Source organism: Triturus cristatus, chromosome 10, assembly GCF_964204655.1.
Source record: "Triturus cristatus chromosome 10, aTriCri1.1, whole genome shotgun sequence".
Taxonomy (NCBI): domain Eukaryota; kingdom Metazoa; phylum Chordata; class Amphibia; order Caudata; family Salamandridae; genus Triturus; species Triturus cristatus.
This window is the reverse complement of record NC_140593.1, coordinates 384,309,418-384,331,739: the sequence shown is the minus strand read 5'-3', so window position 1 is coordinate 384,331,739 and position 22,322 is coordinate 384,309,418. Positions and strand designations below refer to the sequence as shown.

Sequence of the window (22,322 nt, the reverse complement as noted above, 5' to 3'; positions counted from 1 at the left end):
CAATGCAGAGTAATCACTCCAAAGAACACTGTTGTAGGCCAACCACCAGGCCATGCAAGGACCAACTTTTCAACCTGGCAGGTAGGGATCCGCTCTAGTACTTGCAGTGGCCTTTTTCAAGCACACTCCAGTGTACATGCTTTGTTAGAAGAAAAAAATAAGGAGGTGTCCATATTAAACCTGTAACTCATATCCCTGTATTTTAAAAGTGTGATAATATCGCACAACTGGGTGAGAGTTGGAAGTAACGGGTGGGCAACTGGGCGACTTAGGGTCTCAAGGCGAAAATAATCTATGTTCGCCTGGTGATGCAGACGCAACCGGAGCGGCCCACAAAGGTCTTGCAGCAAGTAGCAATTCTTTCCCTGAAGTAATTGTGGGTCTAATTAAAAAACCAGAGCTGGTCCCCTTAATTCGAGTACCGACTACACCAGGAGTTGGACTTGAAACATGACGCATGCAGGCAGGGGACAGGTGATGATTGGAACAAATAAAATGTTGGCCCTTGCACGCACAGCCAACAAAAGGCGTCTCTGAAACAAAAGAACAGCATGGTTCCTGCCAAAAAAGACTGTATATATTTCAGAGAAATTCCCACTCCAGTCGCAATGCTGAAATCACATGATACTTTGCTCCACAACTTAACTTTTTACTTAAACGCTCTCTCCTACACATACATTAATTCGTCGAAGTCATGACATTTTGTAAAGGCATCTCTGCATTTGTAAAATCACACCCCCTCGGTGTGACGCCCGTTTGACATCTAAAATGTGCGGCTATCACATGGCTTTAGGTTAAACCTAATCAACAAATGGGAAGTTTCTTAATTCTATTGCACATGTTCAAAATATGATGTACACAAAGACACCACACAAGGTAAACAGGCTTGCAAAAATGATGCATAGCAATTTATTTTGCTACATGCCGCCGTCCTTACAGGGTAAATGATGGAAGAGAATCATAAAAGAACAAATAAAGTGAGCCTCATAATACACTGAGCACTGTATGTTACAACAGCTTGAGCTTTCGGTTTCCTAAAACACATCAACAAGCAAAAAGCACTCACGAGTCACAAAATGCAGCACTTTTCTGTTCCCACTTCAATCAGTTAGACTGAAAGGAGTTAAAGTCTGGACTGAAGGAACAGCCATTAACAGACCCGTGCTTCCACTGAACCTTAGCTCTCATTCTGCCACAGCCTAACTTGTGGTCTGGAGGGGTTTAGAAGGTTAATGCCTGCACATATCCACTGAAAGCAGCCATGTGATACAAGTGAAAACTAATGGACGACCAAAAGGTTTTGTAGACGAACTAGTTGAGAGTAAGTTCTGGAGGCTCCTGTATTCCTGTACCCGAATTCATTACTAAGGAAAGCCAGTCATGTGATCAAAGTAAACACTAATGGAAGACCAAAAGGTTTCATAGACAAACTAGTCAGGAGTTAGTTCTGGATGCTCCAGCATTCCTGCACCCAAATTTGGTTCTAAGGAAAAAAGTAAAATAATCATTACATTTGATAGCTGAGAGATATAACACTCCAATGAACAGCGTCTAGAAGTGGGGGTGAGTGGAAAGGGGAAAGAAGCAACATGAATGGAGGACGGATGGGAAGAGAAGGAATGAGTGAAAACACAAGCACTTATATGGAGTGCTTAAATACAACTAAAAAAGTAGTACCAAAAACAGGAGCAGGGGATGGGCAAAGTACTTGGTCCATGCTCTAGGGGAGGGTCAAACACAAGAAGAGGCATGACGCATGCCTGCCATGGACAAACAGGGACGAAGGATACGAGAGCGACCTCGATGCAAACAAATGGTAAGCCTATGGGGGGGGACAGTAGCCCACTAATTGTAAACAACATGTCTCAAGCATGAGCGGTCTAGCCGAGCCCTCAAAAGGTTAGCAGGTAAATGGGCAGGGAAGCATTTAGGATAAAAAAAAGAATCTCCGCAGGGCAAATATCAATAAATGGAGTGCGTCGGTGTGAGACCTGCGGCAAAATGACCACAATTCAAGGGTGGATATGTCACCTGCAATGGATTTACTAGTCATTAATGTCTAGAACAATTACTTTGAAAACAGGGCTGTGGCTCCATTGATCGATTGCACTACATTCTTGAAGAGATGGCTACAAAATTTACTAGAGATTAAAAATGTTAGCAGACTATGCAAATATGAGTGTTTTCTGTACAAAATTGGTATGAGTTTCAGGGATTTCTTATTTAATATGGAGGAATTCTCTGCATAGGCTGTTGCCGATACCAAACCCTTGAGAGTATACAACATAAACAGGATCCAGTTTCACATGGCTTAATGGCGAATCATGGCTTAAGGAATGTATTTGCATAACTACATCAAACTAACCATTTGGCTGTATGGATTGTGGTAATTTGTGGGCAATTATTATCAACTACAGTTCTACAATGACTATGGTCATCATTGCATATATTAGAGTGGTCATAATCCCCTAGTTTTACCATGTGAGATTAATGATGCAGTCCCTTTGAGAATTGATTTGTCTGTTTAGTGGGTAATTTGCCTAATAATGACACTGCATTCTTCTACAGTTAAATAGTCTCTCAAGAAATGTTGGGCTTGGGGTGTCCAGCAACGCCTTATTTGCAACCCTATATAAATCATCAATCTAACTCATTTTGGGTGTGACATTGTGGATGGAAGTGGGGCAAGGTAAAGGTTTACTATCTTTTTCAGCAAAGATTCAAAAGCTGTAACTATAAATGCTATCATACTAGAGGCAGAACTAAATATATGCATCTGACAGGTCATCATCAGACACGTACTCAATTATGATTAATTATAGAATCCATACATTCCCACCGAATCCACATTAAATTCGTTATTTAAATCTAGGAAACAAGCAGGCAAACGGCTAATATGGAATGCTTTGAATTGGCCATTTCAAAAGGACAAAGCTAATACAAATATTTAAACTTTGAAAAAAATGACTTTTAGGCTTGGATAGAAGTAGTATCCAGCAATCTTCTTAATGTGTCTGATTCCAAAGCAGGCATATTGCTATACAGTAACCAGGTGTTAAATAGGTTACAAAACTAAAACTATAAACATCCTCAAACAGGAGCCTAGGTCCAGGGTGGCCCATTCGACATGGGCATCCCAGATTTATCGGCACCTCATTTAAGTAATGTTAATAGTGCAATTCTGGAACAAGTCATTGTTCTCAATAATGGACCACATCGATGGGGCTGACACAAAAGGTTCAAGAGAGACTACCCCTTGTTTTGTTTTCTACTGTGACACTTGCAGACTGAAACTAACGACAAAAATGTTCTTAAAGAATTTTAATTTGCATTCATAAAATCGGCGAGTACAATGAGACAATCATTATATGTGCATGTACAGGAACACTAAGTTGTGAAAAAAGTGTCAGCTTTTCTGGTCTCCATGGATCTTGCACCCTACCTTCAGCAAATTATCAATGTTCCCTGTAGGATAATCCTCTTATTGATATTTGGATTTTCCTGAACGGTCATATGTATGCTGCAGCAAGACAGATTTGGAACAGGTGAATTGATATACTGTCCAGTTATCTAGACCTTGACCTTGATTTAATTTCTACACAATATCACTTGGAACATTTGTTAGTCAATATTAGGAAGGGCCTCAGTGTATGCCACTATCATTAAAGGTGGGCATTGCAGCTTTCATTTTTTGCACCAGTAGTGGGTGGCTACACATGATTTTATACTATCTATGAATGACTGTAATCTCAGAGCTAAGGCCTTTAATTTCAAGCTTATAGGGTCAAGGCATCTATAGCATTAAGCAAAAAATATGAGTTTGCAGGCTTGTAAAGTCCTTTTCTTAACTGCAAATTAATTTGTATTCAAAATCAGTAGAGGCAACCTATCCTCGTGTGGGGGGTATTTTGATATTCAGAAAATAAAAGATACGCCAATCAATGTCCTGTTAAAAATGTGTGACTATTAAGCAGTTAGTACTGTGGAAGTTTTAGTGCAATACTCAGAATTGTGAATTATTAACAACATGCAGAATATTAATCTATACTTGAATTCACATGAGTACACGGATATGATATTGCCTTCAAAATAATTTTGATATGACCTGTTGAAGTGCATTTACTTGGCTAAGGCTATCTAGGCCTCAGCTTGGGCTCAATGCTGTCTTGTTTAACATGGATGCCATATTTACTGGTTATTATTTCTGCTACACGTAGTCAAGAAAGTCATGTTTGTTTATTTCCTATTGACACTGTTCTCAAAGACTCTCTACAATGGTTTGTTGCTTTCCTCAAGGTCCTTCCGCTTGCACACGGTATTACATTCATTCACAATAGTTCGCTGTTGTTTTTGTAACTAGTTTGTTCGGACATCTCTGGATGATATTAGCTCAGATGCGACTGAATCAATATTTATTTAGTGGGACAGTGCTTAGGTGGTAAGGCTGTGTGATGCTTATTAATCCAATGTTTTTATCTGCTGAAATTGTATTTCTTTTGCTCACACCATGACGAATCTGCACTTTTAATGCTAATGTACAAGAAGATTTCTAATACAAACCCTCAATTTAGGAGGGTGTGCCAGATCTCGTATGAGACATTTCATGTGCTACTAGAAATGCTGTCCAATTTCTTATTGAATTTTCTGCTCCTTTGGAACTTGATTTTGCCTATTATTCTGCATTGTGTTATACTGAGAACCTTCATGGTAAACGTTATGCATCTGCATTCTTATTATCCCGTAGTGAACCCTTTGAACTTTTTGAAGTCCTTATTCCGCCCTAGAACTCACTTATTGAGTCAGGCTTTTCTTAACTGACTGCATTTTTTATATGCTGGTTTGCAGCTTATCTTGGGACACATTGGCTCATGAAATTAAGGTTTAACACCGTCCTGTCCACCCACCATGGGGGTGTTATTTAGTTTTCTTTTGAGATGTAAAATGTTAGGGGTATCCTGCACCGACACTGCTGATATCTATAGACAAGGGTTCTGGGGATATACTTTCCCACTGCTTCTGAAGAGAGAGGAAATCCTATCTTGGCTATAATGTTCAGGGTCAAACAATCTTCTTCAACTTACATTTTGAATCAGAAGGTTGACATATCATGTTTCATTCACAGGCAGAGGTTCAACTTTATTTGTTTATGCATGTATTTATATATGTATGCACCTATTTGTTAATATTTGTACCTATTTGTTTATAAATGTATTTATTTATGTATTGTAGTTATACAGTATATAATGCAGTAAGAAGCTGCCTCAGCGCACAGCTGGCTTTAGCTAATTCGACAGGAAGTAGAACTATAACTAGCTATAGGCAGCAGGACAGGTATCAGAACGACTCGATGTAACTGCAAATCTCCAAATGCAACTGAGGAAGCATTAACAAGCCTCGAATAGACCAGCACTCTGGTCAAACATGGATCTTGGAGTTGCTGCCAATGTGGATCTTGTCTTAAGCATTTTTCCAAGACAGAGATGCCTTAAAACATCTTGATTTATCTTGAAGAGGGTAGGATTTTAGTAAAACGCTAAGTGGTACAGGGGGAAGCGAAATCTTCACTTTTTTTGAGCAGCCATATGGGCTTACAAGAAGGCACTACTTACCCACAGAGGGTGAGGATGGTTTCAACAGGCAGACCTTTCCCAATTTGTGGATTCCCTGTATTGAAAATGTCTTAATGTCTTCACCCTACTTTAGCCTTATTTCTTAATTCAATTTCTGTGACAAGAGCAGATCACTATTAACTTAGAGAATCTTATGTTGAACTCAGTAGTAGAAGAACAATTAGTGCTAAAGAAGTCCTCGCACCAAGCTTATTTACCAATGTAATGAACTGTGGATCCTGAAGATTACTTGCTGTCCATGACAAAAATGAGTGCAAGAAATATCCTAACTTTGTTGAGGTCTGATTTGCTACCATGATGCGGGGCTAAGGTGTCAATATGCTTTTGTCTGTGCAATGTCCCCTACCAAGAAACCGCTGTGCTTCTTTTATGTTCCGCTTTGTTTTGTAAAACCCACAGAAGGAAATACATTGAACCTACTATTGTATCACAGGTAGTAACAGTAGATCAGTCTTTACGCAGTACCCAAATTTGGATGTTGTATCACAGGTAGTAACAGTAGATCAGTCTTTACGCAGTACCCAAATTTGGATGATCAGTATTTGTGTCTTTATTTTGATAAATCCACAATTTAATTCTGTTACTCCTTCTCTGTCAAAAACAAAATAGATCTTGCAAAAATGTAGATCTGGTATAAGATTACGGACGGAGTCATTGTCCAGTTCACATGCTGATTGGTTGACAAAGATGTCTATTACTAATAAGTTCAGTGTTTTATTACATTTGCAAAAAACTCATAACTAGTACCTACAAGGTTCAGATTACTGTACACATTGAGAGCATGATTTAGAAAGAATCGATTGTGATAGTTCGCCAAATATTCAGTATGTATGAAATGGAGGGTGATAAAGCAATTGGACTAACTGTTGGAACTCACTCTCTCTGAATAATTATTTTCAATCTGTTTTCTTTGTTCATACACGTTTGGTAGACTCCAGGAAGAAGGACTCCCGATAATGATCCAGGAAGGCACGTCTATTTATAGTGACGCAGATTATTTGGATGCTCCAGGAAGGGATCAGAAGCAAATTCAGGTGAACACTCTTGCAAAACACAAATGTGTCACTAGAAGTCCCAGTTTATTGAAATTAAACTTATGTTGTGGAAGGAGGCAGCCCAGACATCTCCTGCTGAGTCGCTCAAGACCCAAACCCAAGAATCAGTGTTGGTACTGGTGAGATGTAGAATGCAAAAGAGAGCATGCCTCCCAAAACCAGAAAACATCTTATCATTGCAGTTGGTGGTTGATTTCCTGAATCACAATTCCAGAGCAAAAGAAACAAAAGAGGGTTTCCTAATTAGAAGTGGTGTTAGTCTCTGACTATCCTGGAACACGTGTTAAACATATCAGAGGGGCATGGGACTCCTTCCTCACTACAACTGATATCAATATCATACCCAATGAGTGCACCTTAGTAAAACTGTTTAAGGATAATTAGCAAAGGTACTGTTTCTTTTCACCAGAGACTCAATTAACAGGTAGAGTACTAGAGATGTCTCCTTTGTCCCCTGGATATTTGTTGCTGTTATGTAACTCATAATTTTACTTGGCAGCATTTGATCACAGGTGTTGTTTGTGTGCAAAGACTTTCAGAAATTGATGAGGAACAGCAAGCTCCAACGTAATCCCTCCAAGAGATAGAAGTCGTGTTATGTCAGGATCCAAATTCTCTATGGAGTTTAGCAAAGTCCATTTGCATCTCTTTTTTGAAAGACAGTTTATTTGCATCAAAGGGAGGAAAATCTTGGCTCCATCTTGGATAGCAATAGTATACTTAAATCTATGACTGTCAACGTGGCAACAAGGCTATTTTCAGAGATGGTACTTCCATCCGGCTCACTGAAGGTCAGCATTTAAAATGTTGGAGTCACTGTAAATGCTTGCATGAACTATTGAAACCCCTGACCCACAGGTGTCACATCCTTCCAGCTCAGCATTTGCAATTGGTCCAGAAAACAGCAGTTCAGTAGCTGTGGGGGTGCGATCATGATGCCACAATCCGCACAGCCCTACACAGGTTCCAGTAAAGTGCAAAGATCTCATTAAGATAAAGTGGGCAACCATTCGTAATGTACATGCATTAGGCCTCAGCTATCTGCAGCGTGGGAAAGGGGTATTGGTGCCCTGGAGAACAGGAAGTGGAAGGAAGCCAGGATGGCCATGAGAGGCGTTGCTGGAGCCAACCGAACCTGTATTATACAATGCAGCATCTACACTGCACATACTTCACCCAGTATACATTATGGATAGCCTGGAGACTCCCATCCTACAACTGTTTATACTGTGGGTGGAGGGAGGTCAGAGCTTCTTCAATCACACTGTCTGGGCTTGCCATTGGGCCTTGCATTATGCATTTCTGGGGGGACATCCGTAGTATACGTAAGGAGGTGATGGGCTGGATTCATGATGAAAGTCTCAATCTTACTCTGTTCCATATCACAAGTGACTTGGACACATACAGGTGTAACATGGCACTGATACCTCTTGGCTTGGTGCTTGCGAAGAGGGACATTGACCAGCACTGCCGAGATAGTGAGACACTGACGGGTCGATTAGGTTGGTGGGCGGGCGACCCGCCCGCCAATTCCCACCGCCCTTCTACCATTTCCTTCCCGCCAAATCACGATGGCGGAGGGGACGCCGGCGGACGGAAAGACCGTCAACCGGTCGGACAGGCGACCAGGTGGAAAAGGGCTCAAATATGGTGGCAGTATCTGCAAGACACCGCCATCCATATCATGATGTACGGCAGTGCAGGGCTCTCCATGGTGGAGATTCCGCCATGGAAAGCCAGGCGGATATCACTTTTGGGGGCCCGTTGAGGGCCCCCAGGATGTTGGGGGGTGCACGAGGGGTACCTATGGTAGCCACCTCCATTTGCATGCACAAGGTGGCAGGCACCGCATGGTGCCTGCCACATTGTGCATGCAAATGCACAACATGTCTTTTTTTACATTGGGGCGGGTGCTGCTGACGGCAATGTAAAAAATGCGGGATGTGCCCGCCAGTGTGGCGGGCGCATCCTAATTTGAATTGCGGGACTGCCGCACATAAGGAGGAGCGGTCCCATTTGCCGTTACGCTGCCATCGTAATAGACCCCTAAGTGTTGATGAGTGGGCAAAAGGGGTGGACCAATACATGGCCCTAGAAATCCCCCTAAACAAAGCCAGAGGATGCCCACAAACAGTCATGGTCAGGGTGTTTAGGATATATTTAGGGGTATAGTCGGAACCCCATCTGGGGAACCCCATCTGGTAAATGATAATGTTCTAGACACAAAAACATGAAGTTCGGGTATTAATGTTTGATTGATACCACGTTTTGTGTCAGTGCGTACCTGTGAGGATGACTGGGATTCCTTATGCAAGATGTGAATTATAATGACGCGCATTGTTGTTTTAATTGAGAAAACACAATGAAATTGTTTTATAAAATAAAAGATGACCGAGTTGAAATTAAAACATTCTGTTGACCACATGGTTTCCTATACGTTTCCAGTGCCCGCATAAGGTATTCCAGCATTGGTTGCAGTGCCTATAAATCTACAAAGCCCTGGGGGGTTCTAAAGACTCAAGTGGGACCCCTGCGACCGTGCCCGGATTCGCTGCCATCATACTCGGATTCTCAGTCAGGCAGAGGGGAATTACTGTACGAAATTCCGCTCTGCCTGATTTTCTGTGGCCTGGTTTTCCCCAAAGATTTTTCTGGGTGTTGGAAAGCCAAACCCAGTTTTTCCGGCTGGAAACTTCAGCAGGAATCAAGAGGCTTTGGCTGCAGCAGAGGCCAAACCACTTGCTTTAATTTTTTTCTGACAGTGGGGAGCATGTAGTGCTTTCCCTTGCCAGAACCTCAGTTTCCATTCTCTAATCCTTGCACCGCCCTTCCACAGTCCCTACTCCCCACCCCACCCAGAGACTGAACCATACATTTACCACTTGCTTCGAGTAGGTAGTAAATGTATGTGCTAAACCCCATGGCATTGTGAATTCCTAGTGATTTTATGACTAGAAAATCCAGTTTCACATGTCAATTTCCCATGTCATAGGGCTTAACTAGAATGCAATGGTACCATGACGGATTTATGGCACGGTATTGGTAAATGTACTCTCTACATTTATTTTCCCCTAGGTCCATCCAACTGTAACCAGGGCCCATGCCTGCGGCATACTGTAGCATTGCCCTTAACTCAGTAGAGAAACTAGTTACGAAGCTCATTGGAAGAACCATATCTGCTGTCTTGATGGCTGCTACTTCAGGCCAATCGTATCCCATATGGCATTCCGAAATGACCACTCTTAACAAATGCCTGGCCACTAACAAAACTGGACAGTGTCCTACCTAAAGGCTAGAGCCACTACAATGATTAACTATCAATGTTTTGTCATTTTAAAATACATTAACAGTCTTTGGGCAAATGGTTTATCTCTTTAAATATCAGTTTAAAACCCCACTAGAACAATCAGCCATTGAAAAGTGACCAGGTAACCTTTTCAAAGGTAACCATTGTGCAGCACCATGGGTGGCTCTTTTTAAATAATTTTTGCTCCAGAAACACATTCTTTACAATGTCTCGAAATTATTTGGCAGATAGTGGATGATGTGGAATGTGTGGTAAATCATCAAATATGCTGAAAATGCTGCAGAATCGTATAATTCCAGTGATCATGCCTCAAGTTATTTTATAGAGCATTAATATTGAAAATGAAGAGCCATAAAAAGACAGATGTCCACCAGATGTATTAATGTATTTATTCATGTTTGATACAGTGCCAGATCATCCCACCTGCGGGGTAGATTCAGGCTCATCTGGGGGAATCCAGGGGACATATTATACATTGTGCCCTGGGGCGCAATGGGCAGCGCGATGGTATTACAGAAGTGGCACAAATGCTCCTGTATCCCCTTCTGTAATAGTGATGGCCACGTGCTGCGCCAGCGTTATCATGAGAGGGCATTGCCTCATTTGCCTGTGGGTATGGCCCCATGCAAATGAGGAAATCACTTTGCCTCTGCGCCATCGCCGCATTAGAGATGCAAATGCAGAGGAAAACATGTCCTTCGGAGGCACACTGAGAGCTGCCTCTGGAGCGGAGAACCCCCAGGCATCGCCCTGCAGGCGGGTGCAGAAGCTCACTGCACCCACCTGCATGTAGATCTCTCTCCCCTCTTGAAAACTGTTGGTGGGTGCCGCCTGCACAATAAAACATGGTATGTCTTCAACAACTGCTCCATATTTCATTTGAATGCCCTTCCCCCAGGGGAGTGACAGTTCGCGGCTGCCCTGGGGGCTGCGCATTCAGCATCATTTGGCACACTTTCCCTGTTCGCGCCTGACACACCCTTTCAAAGGTGTGCCATGGCGCAAACAGCAAAAGCGCACTTCAATGGGTCTCATGCTTGTACTCTACACTAGCACCTTGGGCAAAATAGCAGGGCCACTGGAATTATGCGGTTCAGTGAGTGCTGCATTTTCCGTATCATTATAATTTTACTACATTTGCCACATAATCTGGAATCTGCTGCACGATTTGCAGATTTCAACAAAAAATAGTTTCTAGATCAAATGGATCAACTATTTCTAAACAAGAAGCACAACAGCTGGTTCCGCGCATTCCCTGACCCTTTGCACAGTTTAACTGGTCAAATTTCAGTTGTAATTTGCCGTATTCAAGTGCCAAACTGGTACTAATGAGGTGCAACTTTGCCCAGGTGGTATTAATAGTTGTTTAAATGACATACTAAGCCACATACTTCTTGCCATATATTTTTGTCATGCCTGCCATATAATTTGGTCCTCCACTGCCGCATGATTCCAGTGGCCCTGGCAATCAGAGACTGTACCAGTTACTTTGCAGTGTCGACAGCACTTCTCCACTGCAGACGCATGCAGAGGCACACACCAGTTCAGCATCCTTTCCTAGAAAATATTTCATTTTGTTCACCAGTGCAACACTGTTTTTGAACCACAACACCGGCCGAGCTGACATCTTAGGACCGGTCCTGACTTCCCATGTGAGACAAGCCCACCCAAAAATCTAGAAGCAACCTGCTCCGGGTTTCCTGTGTTGTCTTCACAGCAAGTCCTCTGTTTCCTGTCCCCAGCCACAATGTGGAAAGCTCTGGAACGCCACTTCCTGTGCACACTCTGCCTGTCCACCCCTTGCTTGACAGCACAGTAGGAGTGATGTATATGCGCCGGTCTACACTTCCTCACAGGATGCAGCTCAGATAGGGCAGAGCTCGCCTCGGCTGACCCTTTCCTAAGATAGGTGTAGAGTGCGGCTAGCAAGCAAATCTTCTCTCAAGTTCCTGTCAGCTAATAGCTGGCTTATCAAAGGAGGCTTATCCTTGAAGAGGCGATAGGCCTTGTTTTTTTGTGTCCCTGCAGCCATGACACATTGAACGTATCACGACTTTACACGTGTAGCCCCCCTCTAGTGCGTTTCAGTCACAAGCCTTATTTTTTGTAGTACGTAATGTTTTACTCCTACACATAAGGTGTTTGCACCTGATGTGAACATTACGGGCTGTGCACAAACTGTGCACCATCGTAGGGTTTTGCCTCAGAAGTTCCTTTAGTTATCGTGTACTCGTTGGGGAAAACGGTGCGGCAACATGGGGGTAGGATCCGAGGGGGACCGGGAGAATTTATATTCCTGCCTGATATTTAGCGGTGGGGGTGAGGTGGGCGCAGGGGACCATATCTCTCCCAGATTTTACTGAAGATTAAACAGGGGCAAACAAAAAAACAAGTCTCTCTGAAGCTCTGCTGGACATCACCTAAGGCCCATTGAAGGGTCGATGACCGCTTTGCTTTGTTAAATATTTAATTGTGGTCATTGCGGTGTTGACCCTTTCACAAAATATCCCTATGCCGAGCCAGGCGAGCCGGTAGAGCAAGGGAAGCCAGGAGATGAAATTTTATGGTAAAGTTACTGCTGGCTCGGCTGGCTTGAGAAAAAGAAGGATTTTAGGATGAGATCAACACCGAAATGGCCGCAATTAAATAATGTAAAAGAACGCACTAAGGAGTCTGGGAGCCTCATGTTACAGCTGTTCAAGTAGACGTCTGCCAATTCCTGCAGAGTGCAGCATGCTTCCATACAGGCATGTTCAGCCTCTGTGTTTGATCTTCAATGCTTGTGGGAACATTCCAAAGAGAAAGCACACATGCATATAGGTGTGTATAGTGTCAGTTTGATTTAAGATTTGTTAAGTGTATTTATAGAACGTCATATACTAACACTAATTGAATAACACAAAAGACTGACCTTTGGTGGTAAACAGAAGACATGAGGATGTAACCATGCAGTCTAGGAGCAGCACAATGTGCAAATCTGGACCCAAATCCCGGCTTTCCCACTGGACACAATTGCGTAATTCACGGTCCATCGCTTTACTTCACTAGCACTCAGTTTCCATAACCATCCAGTTTGAGAATGTTTCACACTTACAAAAAAATACTGTCTGTAAACTTCACTCAATTTAGTGTCATAATTCTACGTACTTAATCGAGACACTGAAAAATACATGTTTGTCATGTTAAAGCCTTTGCAACATATACCATGGCACTTGTAGCCTGTTTTACATCTTTTGATGGCTCGGTTCATGCTTTGGCTGTTTGAGCCAAGCCAGATCCCCGGCTCGGCTCTCCCCAGACTGACCATGTGTCCCCTAGAAATGGAGTGTCTCTCTCGCACCTCTGCAGCACGTTAGTCCCCATTCTGTGATTGGGAACACAAACTTGGGTGCCAAAACTGCACAGGGAAATACCATTACCATGCGGTAAGGGCATTACCTTGGGTGGTTTTCGCACCCGGTATTACCCTGGAAATGAGGGTCGTGATCAGCACCACAGCCCCCTGCCCATCTACAGCGCCTAAAGGAGCGCCTTGCAGCGCCTTCCCAAGCACCGGTATGTCCTCTTCCCAAAGGTATGCGGCTGTCACAGGGTGCTTGGAGCACTTGCACTTTAGCAATGAATAGCAGTGAAAAAGTGCGCAGAGACACTAAACCAGTCAAAAACAGGAGGCCAAAAGTCAGGGGATAAACCTGCCAAAAGGCCAAGTCCATCAAGCATGCAGAAAGGGCATTCATTACCCGTAGGCAGTTTTTGCCACAGGCATTACCCTGGAAATGAGGGTTCTAATAAGCACCGCCGCCCCTTGCCCACCTACAGCGCCTAAAGGAGCACCCTCCAGGCACTAGTGATGTCCTCTTCCCAAAGGTACTGGCTGTCACCGGGCGCTGGCATTTCTGCCACCGCCTCATTTGCTTTCGGCGGTAATCGTATGCACCGAAGATATGCATGGCCAACATTTAAACAGGCCGCGGATCAATTAGCAGTCTTAAGTTTATCTGATTTTTATCAAAGGAGACAGAGCCGCGGGTCGATCGTCAGAGCTTGTGTCAAGTTGACCTTTTCAGAGACGTCGGCGCTGCCGGTCCCCTGAGCGGCCTGTTGTCCCCTGTCAGCGCCTGAATGGCACAAGTCTGTTCTGCTGAAGCACAAAGTATACACAGATGTCTATATTACACTCGCGGAGTTGTGACAGCGGCTGCATGTTGTATCCATAAACTGTCCTTTAGCCCTGACACTTCCTCAATGATGAGAGGCTAATTTATGCGCCTAAATCTCCTTTGTGCAGAAATGAAAGCTAATTGAGTCATTACCAAGTAATTCTGGAAGGAATACCTTGTATAAATTGGCTGACTTTATAAATCCTTCTCAAGCGGTTTTTGCGCGTCCTAAATAGAGCTAAGTGTGGGGCGGCGTCGCCCTGAGGCCCAAACATGACAACTCTGAGACAAACTAGACAGCTAAAGGGTGGGGAGACATTCGAGTCCACCCGGGGGGATAGAGACCCCATTCCCTTGAGACAGTGTCTTTCAAACCTCACCCAACATGTGCCATTCAGGCTAAGCTACAAACAACACCCCTTGAACAATGCACCCCAAAGGACGCCCTGGAACCCGTACTGATTGTAGCGCTTGAAGAGCTCGGCAGGGTATGAAGCACTACATAAATAATGCAATCGGACCATCCAGAAAGCTCTTTAGACCTTCTGAAGGGAATGGGAAGCACTACAATGGTGAATGAAGACTCATGGCAAAGCAGGGTGTATGGCCTCCTACCTGGCGCGGCGCCGCTCACGGTCTCTTGACTCTGCTTGGGCGGTGGAGGTTTTTTCTCAGGGACTGCGACGTTGCTTTCCTCTTCTACAAAGAAATAAACGACAGTCAAATACCTCCAAATCATGTGAACATCTTTTTTCCCCAAACATAAAGATAACAATAGCTCCCTGGCTAAGTAAAGCACCCGCAACTATCAGAATATACCAGAAATGAATACGAACATCAAAATATCTCAACACTCCTGAGGCCAAATCACAGACACAGTGCACTGGTGCAAAAAAGACAGTGGAAGCATTTGCACCATCTATGCTGTTTATGTAATGTGGGATGGGTCGACCACATGTGACACCTGTCCAATTAACCCCAGGACTAAACTAGAGGAAACGGATTGTAAAAACCTGTGTAAAGCATATGCTTGTACTTCATTTTAAATGTGTAATGTAGATTTTAACAAAGAAATCCAAGCCCATGAATAATTTGTTAAAGAAACCTAAGAGATCAGACTGACTTTGTATTGTTCATGATTGTTTTTCGATGCATAATTACAGATGGAAGAGGCCGATTTGCATCCAATACATAACCAACTATCTCATTTGAAGAAAAGGGGAAAATGTGTTTTTTCCACTATTTTTTTATATTAGCAGTAGAATGTTGAGAAATGTGTCTCCTCCACGGGGCATATTATTCGCCTCATTCTACCAGCATAATATGGTGGTGAAGATGGATTTGCCCTGCTGTTTACTAGGGCCAACCTTCTTTGGTACCGCAGCTAGCATCTTAGCCCCCCATGCTGAACACCTGAAGTCTCAGACTTTTATATTGGATTAGGAACCATAAGGACAAAGAGATATGCTAGAACCTTTTTGGGAATTAAATACTATATTTCTGTATTTGGTATATATGTATGCTATATGTATTTGTTAGGTGAATTTAGCCTAAAGAACAATTTCCATGAAGTGAAATTGTAATCAAAATATTGTAAACAACAATGTCTTTCATGTGAACGTCCAAACTGAATACAAAAATTCAGAAAATATAGAAACACGCATATATATAGGTCTCTGTATTTTCTGGATTTTTGTATACAGTTCACATCATAGAAATTGATTTTTAAGATTCTTGTTATTCTCTAGCATACTATGTGGTCATGATTTAGTGGCAGTGATGGCTGTCATCTTTATTGCGGTGTATATTCTCTGCATTGCTCGATACCTGCACTGTGGCCCTCGTGCCTTGGGCTTGATGTTTTTGTTGTTTGTGTTAAGACTCAATAAAAAGTGTTATAAAAATGAAATTGTTTAGGCTGAGCTCACCGGCTTCCAGTAGTGATTCAGTGGGGGGCCACAGAAGTCACAAGAGTAAGAACTGTTACTGTAAAGTACTCTTGCCTAAAACCCTAATCTAGCTGAAGACAGGACACAGATTGTAAATGGCTTCAAATTATGCTAGGTGTCATTGATTTATGTAGACTGTGATAGTAGTATTCTGTTGTACAGTACTCCATGTGTGTTTCCTTTTCAAAGAGTGCTTTTCTAGGTCTCGTCTTGCACAGTCTGGCTGGAAAAGATCTATTGTGAGCCTACTGTGGGCTTTCATCTCGCCCACTGGTTAACATTGATTGGCTTTATTGTCACTCTCTTTTGTTTGCTTGTTGACCAGTGGTTTTCCTTGTCCATAGTGTTTTTGACCCTTGCCTGAAGCACTACCATTTTACCATTCTTGGTTGACTTGTATCCTTCCACTGCTCACTTTTAGGTAACTACTTTTCTCTCTCTTAGGCTCTTCATGAGAGTACATGAGAGCGCATGTGTTTTCCAGCTCTCACTCGTGTGCTTCTCCCATCCACCAAATATCTGGCATACATTCAGTGTTGCTGTCTAGCTCCTGTTGCAAGATCTGTGTCGTGTGGTTCTCTGAACCAAACTACTCTCCTCTCCTCCCCTTTCCTTTCCCATGCTCCATGCTGCTTTCTTGCTTGTTTGCTTCTCTCCCTCCCCGTGCTGCTCTCCCTTATGTGAAGCTTTTCCCCTCCCAAGCCCACTCCCTGTTGCTTCCCCACCCTCTCTACTCCATTGCCTCCAATATTTTTTTGGGGGAAGGACAAGGCAGTAAATTGATGCCAGCCGCTGCCTTAACTTCTATTTTACATTTTATAATTTACCTATCCAATGTACACATTTGTCGATCCACTGCAGATTGGGTGTAGGCATGTGCAACAACGCATCCGTGAGCACACATCTTCATGTATGCGCACCTATGACATGATGCGGCTGCTGCAGCACATCATTACATTTTTTTTTTTGCTCTCAAATTCTTTTTTTCTTTTGGCCATGCTCCAGGTCATCTTGCTAATGCTGTACAACATCACCAAAAGGCATCGGCAAAGTCAATAGGTTCCACAGGTGAGACCCACTGGCTTTGCTAATGCTTGTTGCAATCACGCTTCCTGCTGCATCATAACTTTGCATCCTTCCCGAAGTTTGTCTCTTGCCCTGCAGTAGGTAAGCACGTTTTGAAATTTACATAAAACATGACTTGATATAACAAGTCCTCTAAGAGTGGGGGTGGGAACCACGGTGGGACCTACAAGTTTGCATGGAAACATACTTGTGCCTGTGAAGTCATGGCTGGTAGGTTTCAGTGGGCTTTGCAAATACAACTAACATATCTCAGTGTAGCGCTGGTATTACAAGCTTGTGATGAAAGGAGTGAAAGAAAATCAAGCCACTCGAAACATCATCGAGTATGATACCTTAACTCAATTGCTATAGTTGTTTTGTATGAGTATTGGCACTTGCAGTGTGTGACCTAACCATTGCGTTTTTATTTTTGTCACATTGATATGCGTGAATTTGGAAGCTTTACGTGACCTTCCTTGTACTCGTCTTCCCACTGCAATGTAATTCATTCTGCATTAAGATATATTTATGATTAGTCCATTTGGATACCATTCGTGGACCTCATAGTATCTCTATGTATATTTGATTCTCCCCATTCTTCTCATAAAGGACCCTTGTTCCTTCAAAAATCCACGTGGAACACCTGCAGTACTGCAAACACATTTGTAGATAAGCGGCCTTATTTGCATAAGATTGTGTTGAATCCGTATAAAGAGATTGCATAGCAGGAAAATAATAGCACAAATATCACATATTATTATCCCTTCATTGAGTAGCACTGGATATTATTGCTCCATGACATCTATAGAGCTTGCTCTCACCATGCTGCTGCTACACTGTCCTAGAGCCAAGTGTAATTTCTTCTTCCCCACTGCATGTCCATGGTATCAACAGGAAGTGGTGTTCAGGATGGCTGGATCCATAACACTAAGGTCTTCATGTTGTAGCATGACAAATCACCACCCCTCTACCGGAACACGGATAGAACAACAGACTATATATACCTTCACAGTAGCATTCCATCATTTATAACTCGTCTTTGATTTTACAGTGGTTGGTTAATGGTAAGCAAAGCAGTGGTTCGTAAAGACATTAGGGTACCTTGTAAGCCCAGCCGGTTTATCTCTGACAAGAAACACAGGCGCGCCGATGGCATTTGCCTTCTTGGTCCTCGCTGGGTAGCTACAGCTTGTGGCTTAGAGCCAGGTCCCCACCTCTGGGCATACCCCTGCAGACTCAGCAAGGAAACCAGGTAGTGGTGGATGGGAATGATTGACTATATGCTATGGAAGTGTAGGTGGTGGAGAAATGATTTGGTGATACACATTTGTGAGTCAAAAGTAAACCTTGTTTTCTGAGTCCTTTATAAACATTTGTGGAGATCCGTTTCAGAAGACATATGAACCGGAAATGTTCGACTAGTCGTGTGCTCTGATTCCCTAGATGCTAATCATACTTACCTTCTGTGTCCTAATTCACAGAGCTATGCAAGCGAACAGACTTCTTTTGCCACTGATTCGTGGACTCTTCTCTTGGGAAAATTTTGTACAGTTTGATTCGTTTTCCATAGCTCAAACACGATTAAGTGCACGCATGCACGGCAGTGTTTTTCTAATTTATTATTTTTAAACTGAATAATTGAAGCACATGAAGGAACAGTAAAGTTTTCCAACCATTATGAATATGGGCAGCAAGGTCTGTTAGAGAACAGATATGGTTTAATTAAATGCTACAGCAGATGCTAAGCAGAACATCATAGGTTAAGGCAGACAAGGAAGATGAGTAACAGGTTTGATGAAACATACATTTCTCCTATCAGTGAGCAACACTCACTGAGAGCAGAAATGCATACCACACAGCCCACACTCAACAGCATACAGGGATGGGGCATAGGAGATGCTAGCTCTCTGTTGTCACATGGGGGCTTGTGGATTTAAGATCCAATTACGAGGAACTTTAGGTGCACAATTCTCTTGGAGTGTTAAGTGTTGGCAATCTTGCATGAGTGTATCCAATAACAGGAATGTCCACGTGAGGGGTAGAACCCCTGCAGTTTTGTCTTTTCTCTTTCCTGTGTGTTCTTTGGTACTCTTGCAAAAAGAATGGAAACTGACTTATGAATCCAAAGTGCCTGTGGACTACCATCCAGTCACTCCTAGGCAACCTTTGGTAGATGTTGGAGATATCCAAATCAGAACCCCTAGGTACCTGCACAACCCAGCAAAAATGTAGTATTCATATGATATGCTTTGATTCAAAATTCACCAAAATATGCCTCTACATATCTAGCAACTGAGAACCTCCCCACTCCCCGCATATTTTGTGTTTCTCCGATTCCCTCAAATTTCACTGGGTTCCTTCTTATCACCAAAGAGGAGATGTGAAACATGGGCAACATAAATCAAATCATCTAACATGCCTGCATCTGAGAAGGGAGGACTGTGTCCTGGGGACCAGTAGATCACTACTGTGATAAATTAAATGTTCATGTTGAGTGTGGAGCAGGCTGTTGCACAGTCAAAAGAAAAGCATCTGATATCGGGAAGAACCATACAGATTTGATTAACAGCGTGGAGTAAAGGTACCCATCTAATCTCTCTATTCCTACGGATTATTTTAAGTCTAGCAGGAAGGAGGTCATCAAGGATGGTGGGTCACCTATCCTTTTTATGGAAGATCTGAATTCAAACATGGTACTGGGTGGTCGTTTGGTGGAGTAAACACAACTCATGGATCAATGTAATTCCTTAGTTAGTTAGAAACAGTTTGATAAACTCTTTGGTGCACTGAATCTGTATCTCTTGGAGATAAGCCTTCAAAACGGGAATGTTAAAGCGTGTTTATGGTAGAAGTTGAGCCGTTATTTGATCAACCCATGGCGCAGTGGGTGAAACAGGAAAATTGTGATGAATCTCAGATGTTTAGTGTGCGACTGTGGGGGAGTTACTACATGGTTACACAAAGCAGGTATCCTATGACTGGCTCTTATGTGTGAGTGGAAGTAACCTTCGAAGGCTGCCAGGTCCTGCAATGGTTATGATCCAGCTCCCTGTGTCCTGGATCATAACCATTTCTTTAGCTGAGAGATTGACTGTGAGTGACCTGGTGGATCTAGTTGTAAGCAGACCATAACACCTCTGGAGCCATCTTGGGTGTACAAACTTTTTGTCATGTTAACTTCTTTCAATAATGTTAGCTACCATCACTTTAGGGTTTTAAAGGAAAAAATGTAGGCCAGTTCTGTTCTGATAACGCTTTGGTTTGCACATGGAACTACAAGGAGAGCTTCTGGAAAGGATTTTTAGTGGTGCTTTTTATCTTATTCTTGAAGTGTTTTAATATCACCATTAATATAATGATTATGATGATGCTCTAAAAGTCTGCTTTCTGAAGTGTGCCTGCTGGGTTCTAAGTTAGCATGTAAGCAATATGGAAACTGGAGCAAGACAAGTGAAGGAGTAGGGCTTAGTAGATTGTAGGCAAACATGGGTTGTAGCTTTTGTATCGCATCTAAATTAGGAGCCATGCTGGTGTAAGCAGGGAGTAGAGGTCTCAATTTAGGAGTTCATTATGTGGCTGAATGCAAAGCCACTGGTACCAGAGAAGGTCCAATGCTAGTCTGCAGATCAGAGAGGAGTTCAGATGAGGATTAGATACTATTCATAGTTGTGATTTGCACTTTTTCTATTTTGATGTACGCTTGAATGAAACATAACTTATTTAAGCACTCTGTTAGTCCCAGCTCCTCGGTATCGAAATATTAAATGAAAACGAAATAATAATTACAAATTAAGTCAGTGTCCCCCTAGATAAACATTTATGTTTATTCTTGCTTTTATGCTTTTTTTCCTGGTTCTGAACCAACCGCCCCACCAGCAATACATTCCTGAAAAAAGCCTTATACAGAAGTACTCTATTTGCAACATTCTAAATTTTACCCTAAAATTGATAGAAATCTCCCCACGCCTTCAAAGTGTAGGTAACATTGTCTTCGAGCTTTCCACTTTTCATTAAATGTAATAGCATATTTGGCTCAACTGTCAACCATAGATCAAAGTGAACATCTTCAGTATATAGAAGACATTACCATGGTTTAACCTTATCAAAGCAAGTATGTTGGAATTAGAAAGAGAATCTTCTCACAGCCCGAGTCATCCATTGAAGAAGCCAGGAGTAACAGCATCTACCCTCTGCTTGCTCTTTTTAGTACCCGTGGCTTTCGCTTGGCTTCCTTGGTCTCGGCAGCGTTGAAGGCAGCTGCTGGATCAGAACTTAAGTAGGCTTTTAAGAGCCCTGTACTTTCCATTCCTTGCACTTAGCAGCAAATAGGAGGCTGTTGAGAGGTTTTAAAGTGGGACAAGAGATCAACTATGTGATGTCACTAGGGTCAAATTGTGCAATATCATGGTCACTACGTTGAATCGACATCCATGCTCACAGCTTCAGTTTCCATCTTCATGGACAACTAGCAAAGATTATCCAAGATCATCAACTTAAATAAAAATGTTACCCTGATGATACACAGTTATGCATTGCAGAAGAGGCTACAGACCTTTGAGGCCAACCAGCAGCACTATCTCAGCCACTACAGCCTGGTGGAAATATTCACTTCTGGATGCACCAGTACCAACTGAGGAACAGCTAACACTAAGAAAGGATACACTGCACCTCCATCTATCTCCTTTCAGGAGTCACTAATTTAGCAACTGACACTGTGCAATCAGTCAGAAGTGTGGGTGTGGTGGTGGATTCCCAATTGACATTGACAATTGACCTACCTAAATGCAGCAATCAAAAAGGTAAAATGTAGGATTGGGCAAGTTAATACTTAACCTTCCCCTGAACCAAGAGAATTATCAGCTTCTGATCCATGCCCTAATGGTCTCATGTTTACACTGTGTCAGTGGCTTATATATGGGATTGGCAGGTGCCAAAAAGGGAATACTAAATATGCAATCAATTGAAATCAAACAGCGATAGCTATGTTTAAACGTTAGTTCAGAAACCATGAGCAGTAAGCTATCCAAGCACAAAGCTATTAATACACCAAATATTTAAATGCAAGATGCACTCTTCAGTCTGCAGAGTGTACTGGGGTGAAGTTTCAGCTTGTCTTGAAATATAATTCAAAAACATAACCACAAACAGAACCTTAC

The 22,322-nt window shown here is 42.6% G+C and overlaps 1 protein-coding gene across 1 annotated transcript in view; it reads right to left on the bottom strand.

The window, feature by feature from the left end:
• Window positions 1-22,322, bottom strand: part of SKAP2 (src kinase associated phosphoprotein 2) — a 487,916-nt gene that overhangs the window by 81,555 nt on the left and 384,039 nt on the right. The window contains exon 10 of the mRNA XM_085631645.1: window positions 14,768-14,851. Coding sequence (XP_085487771.1) covers window positions 14,768-14,851 — 84 coding nt within the window. The remainder of the gene's footprint in view (window positions 1-14,767; window positions 14,852-22,322) is intronic.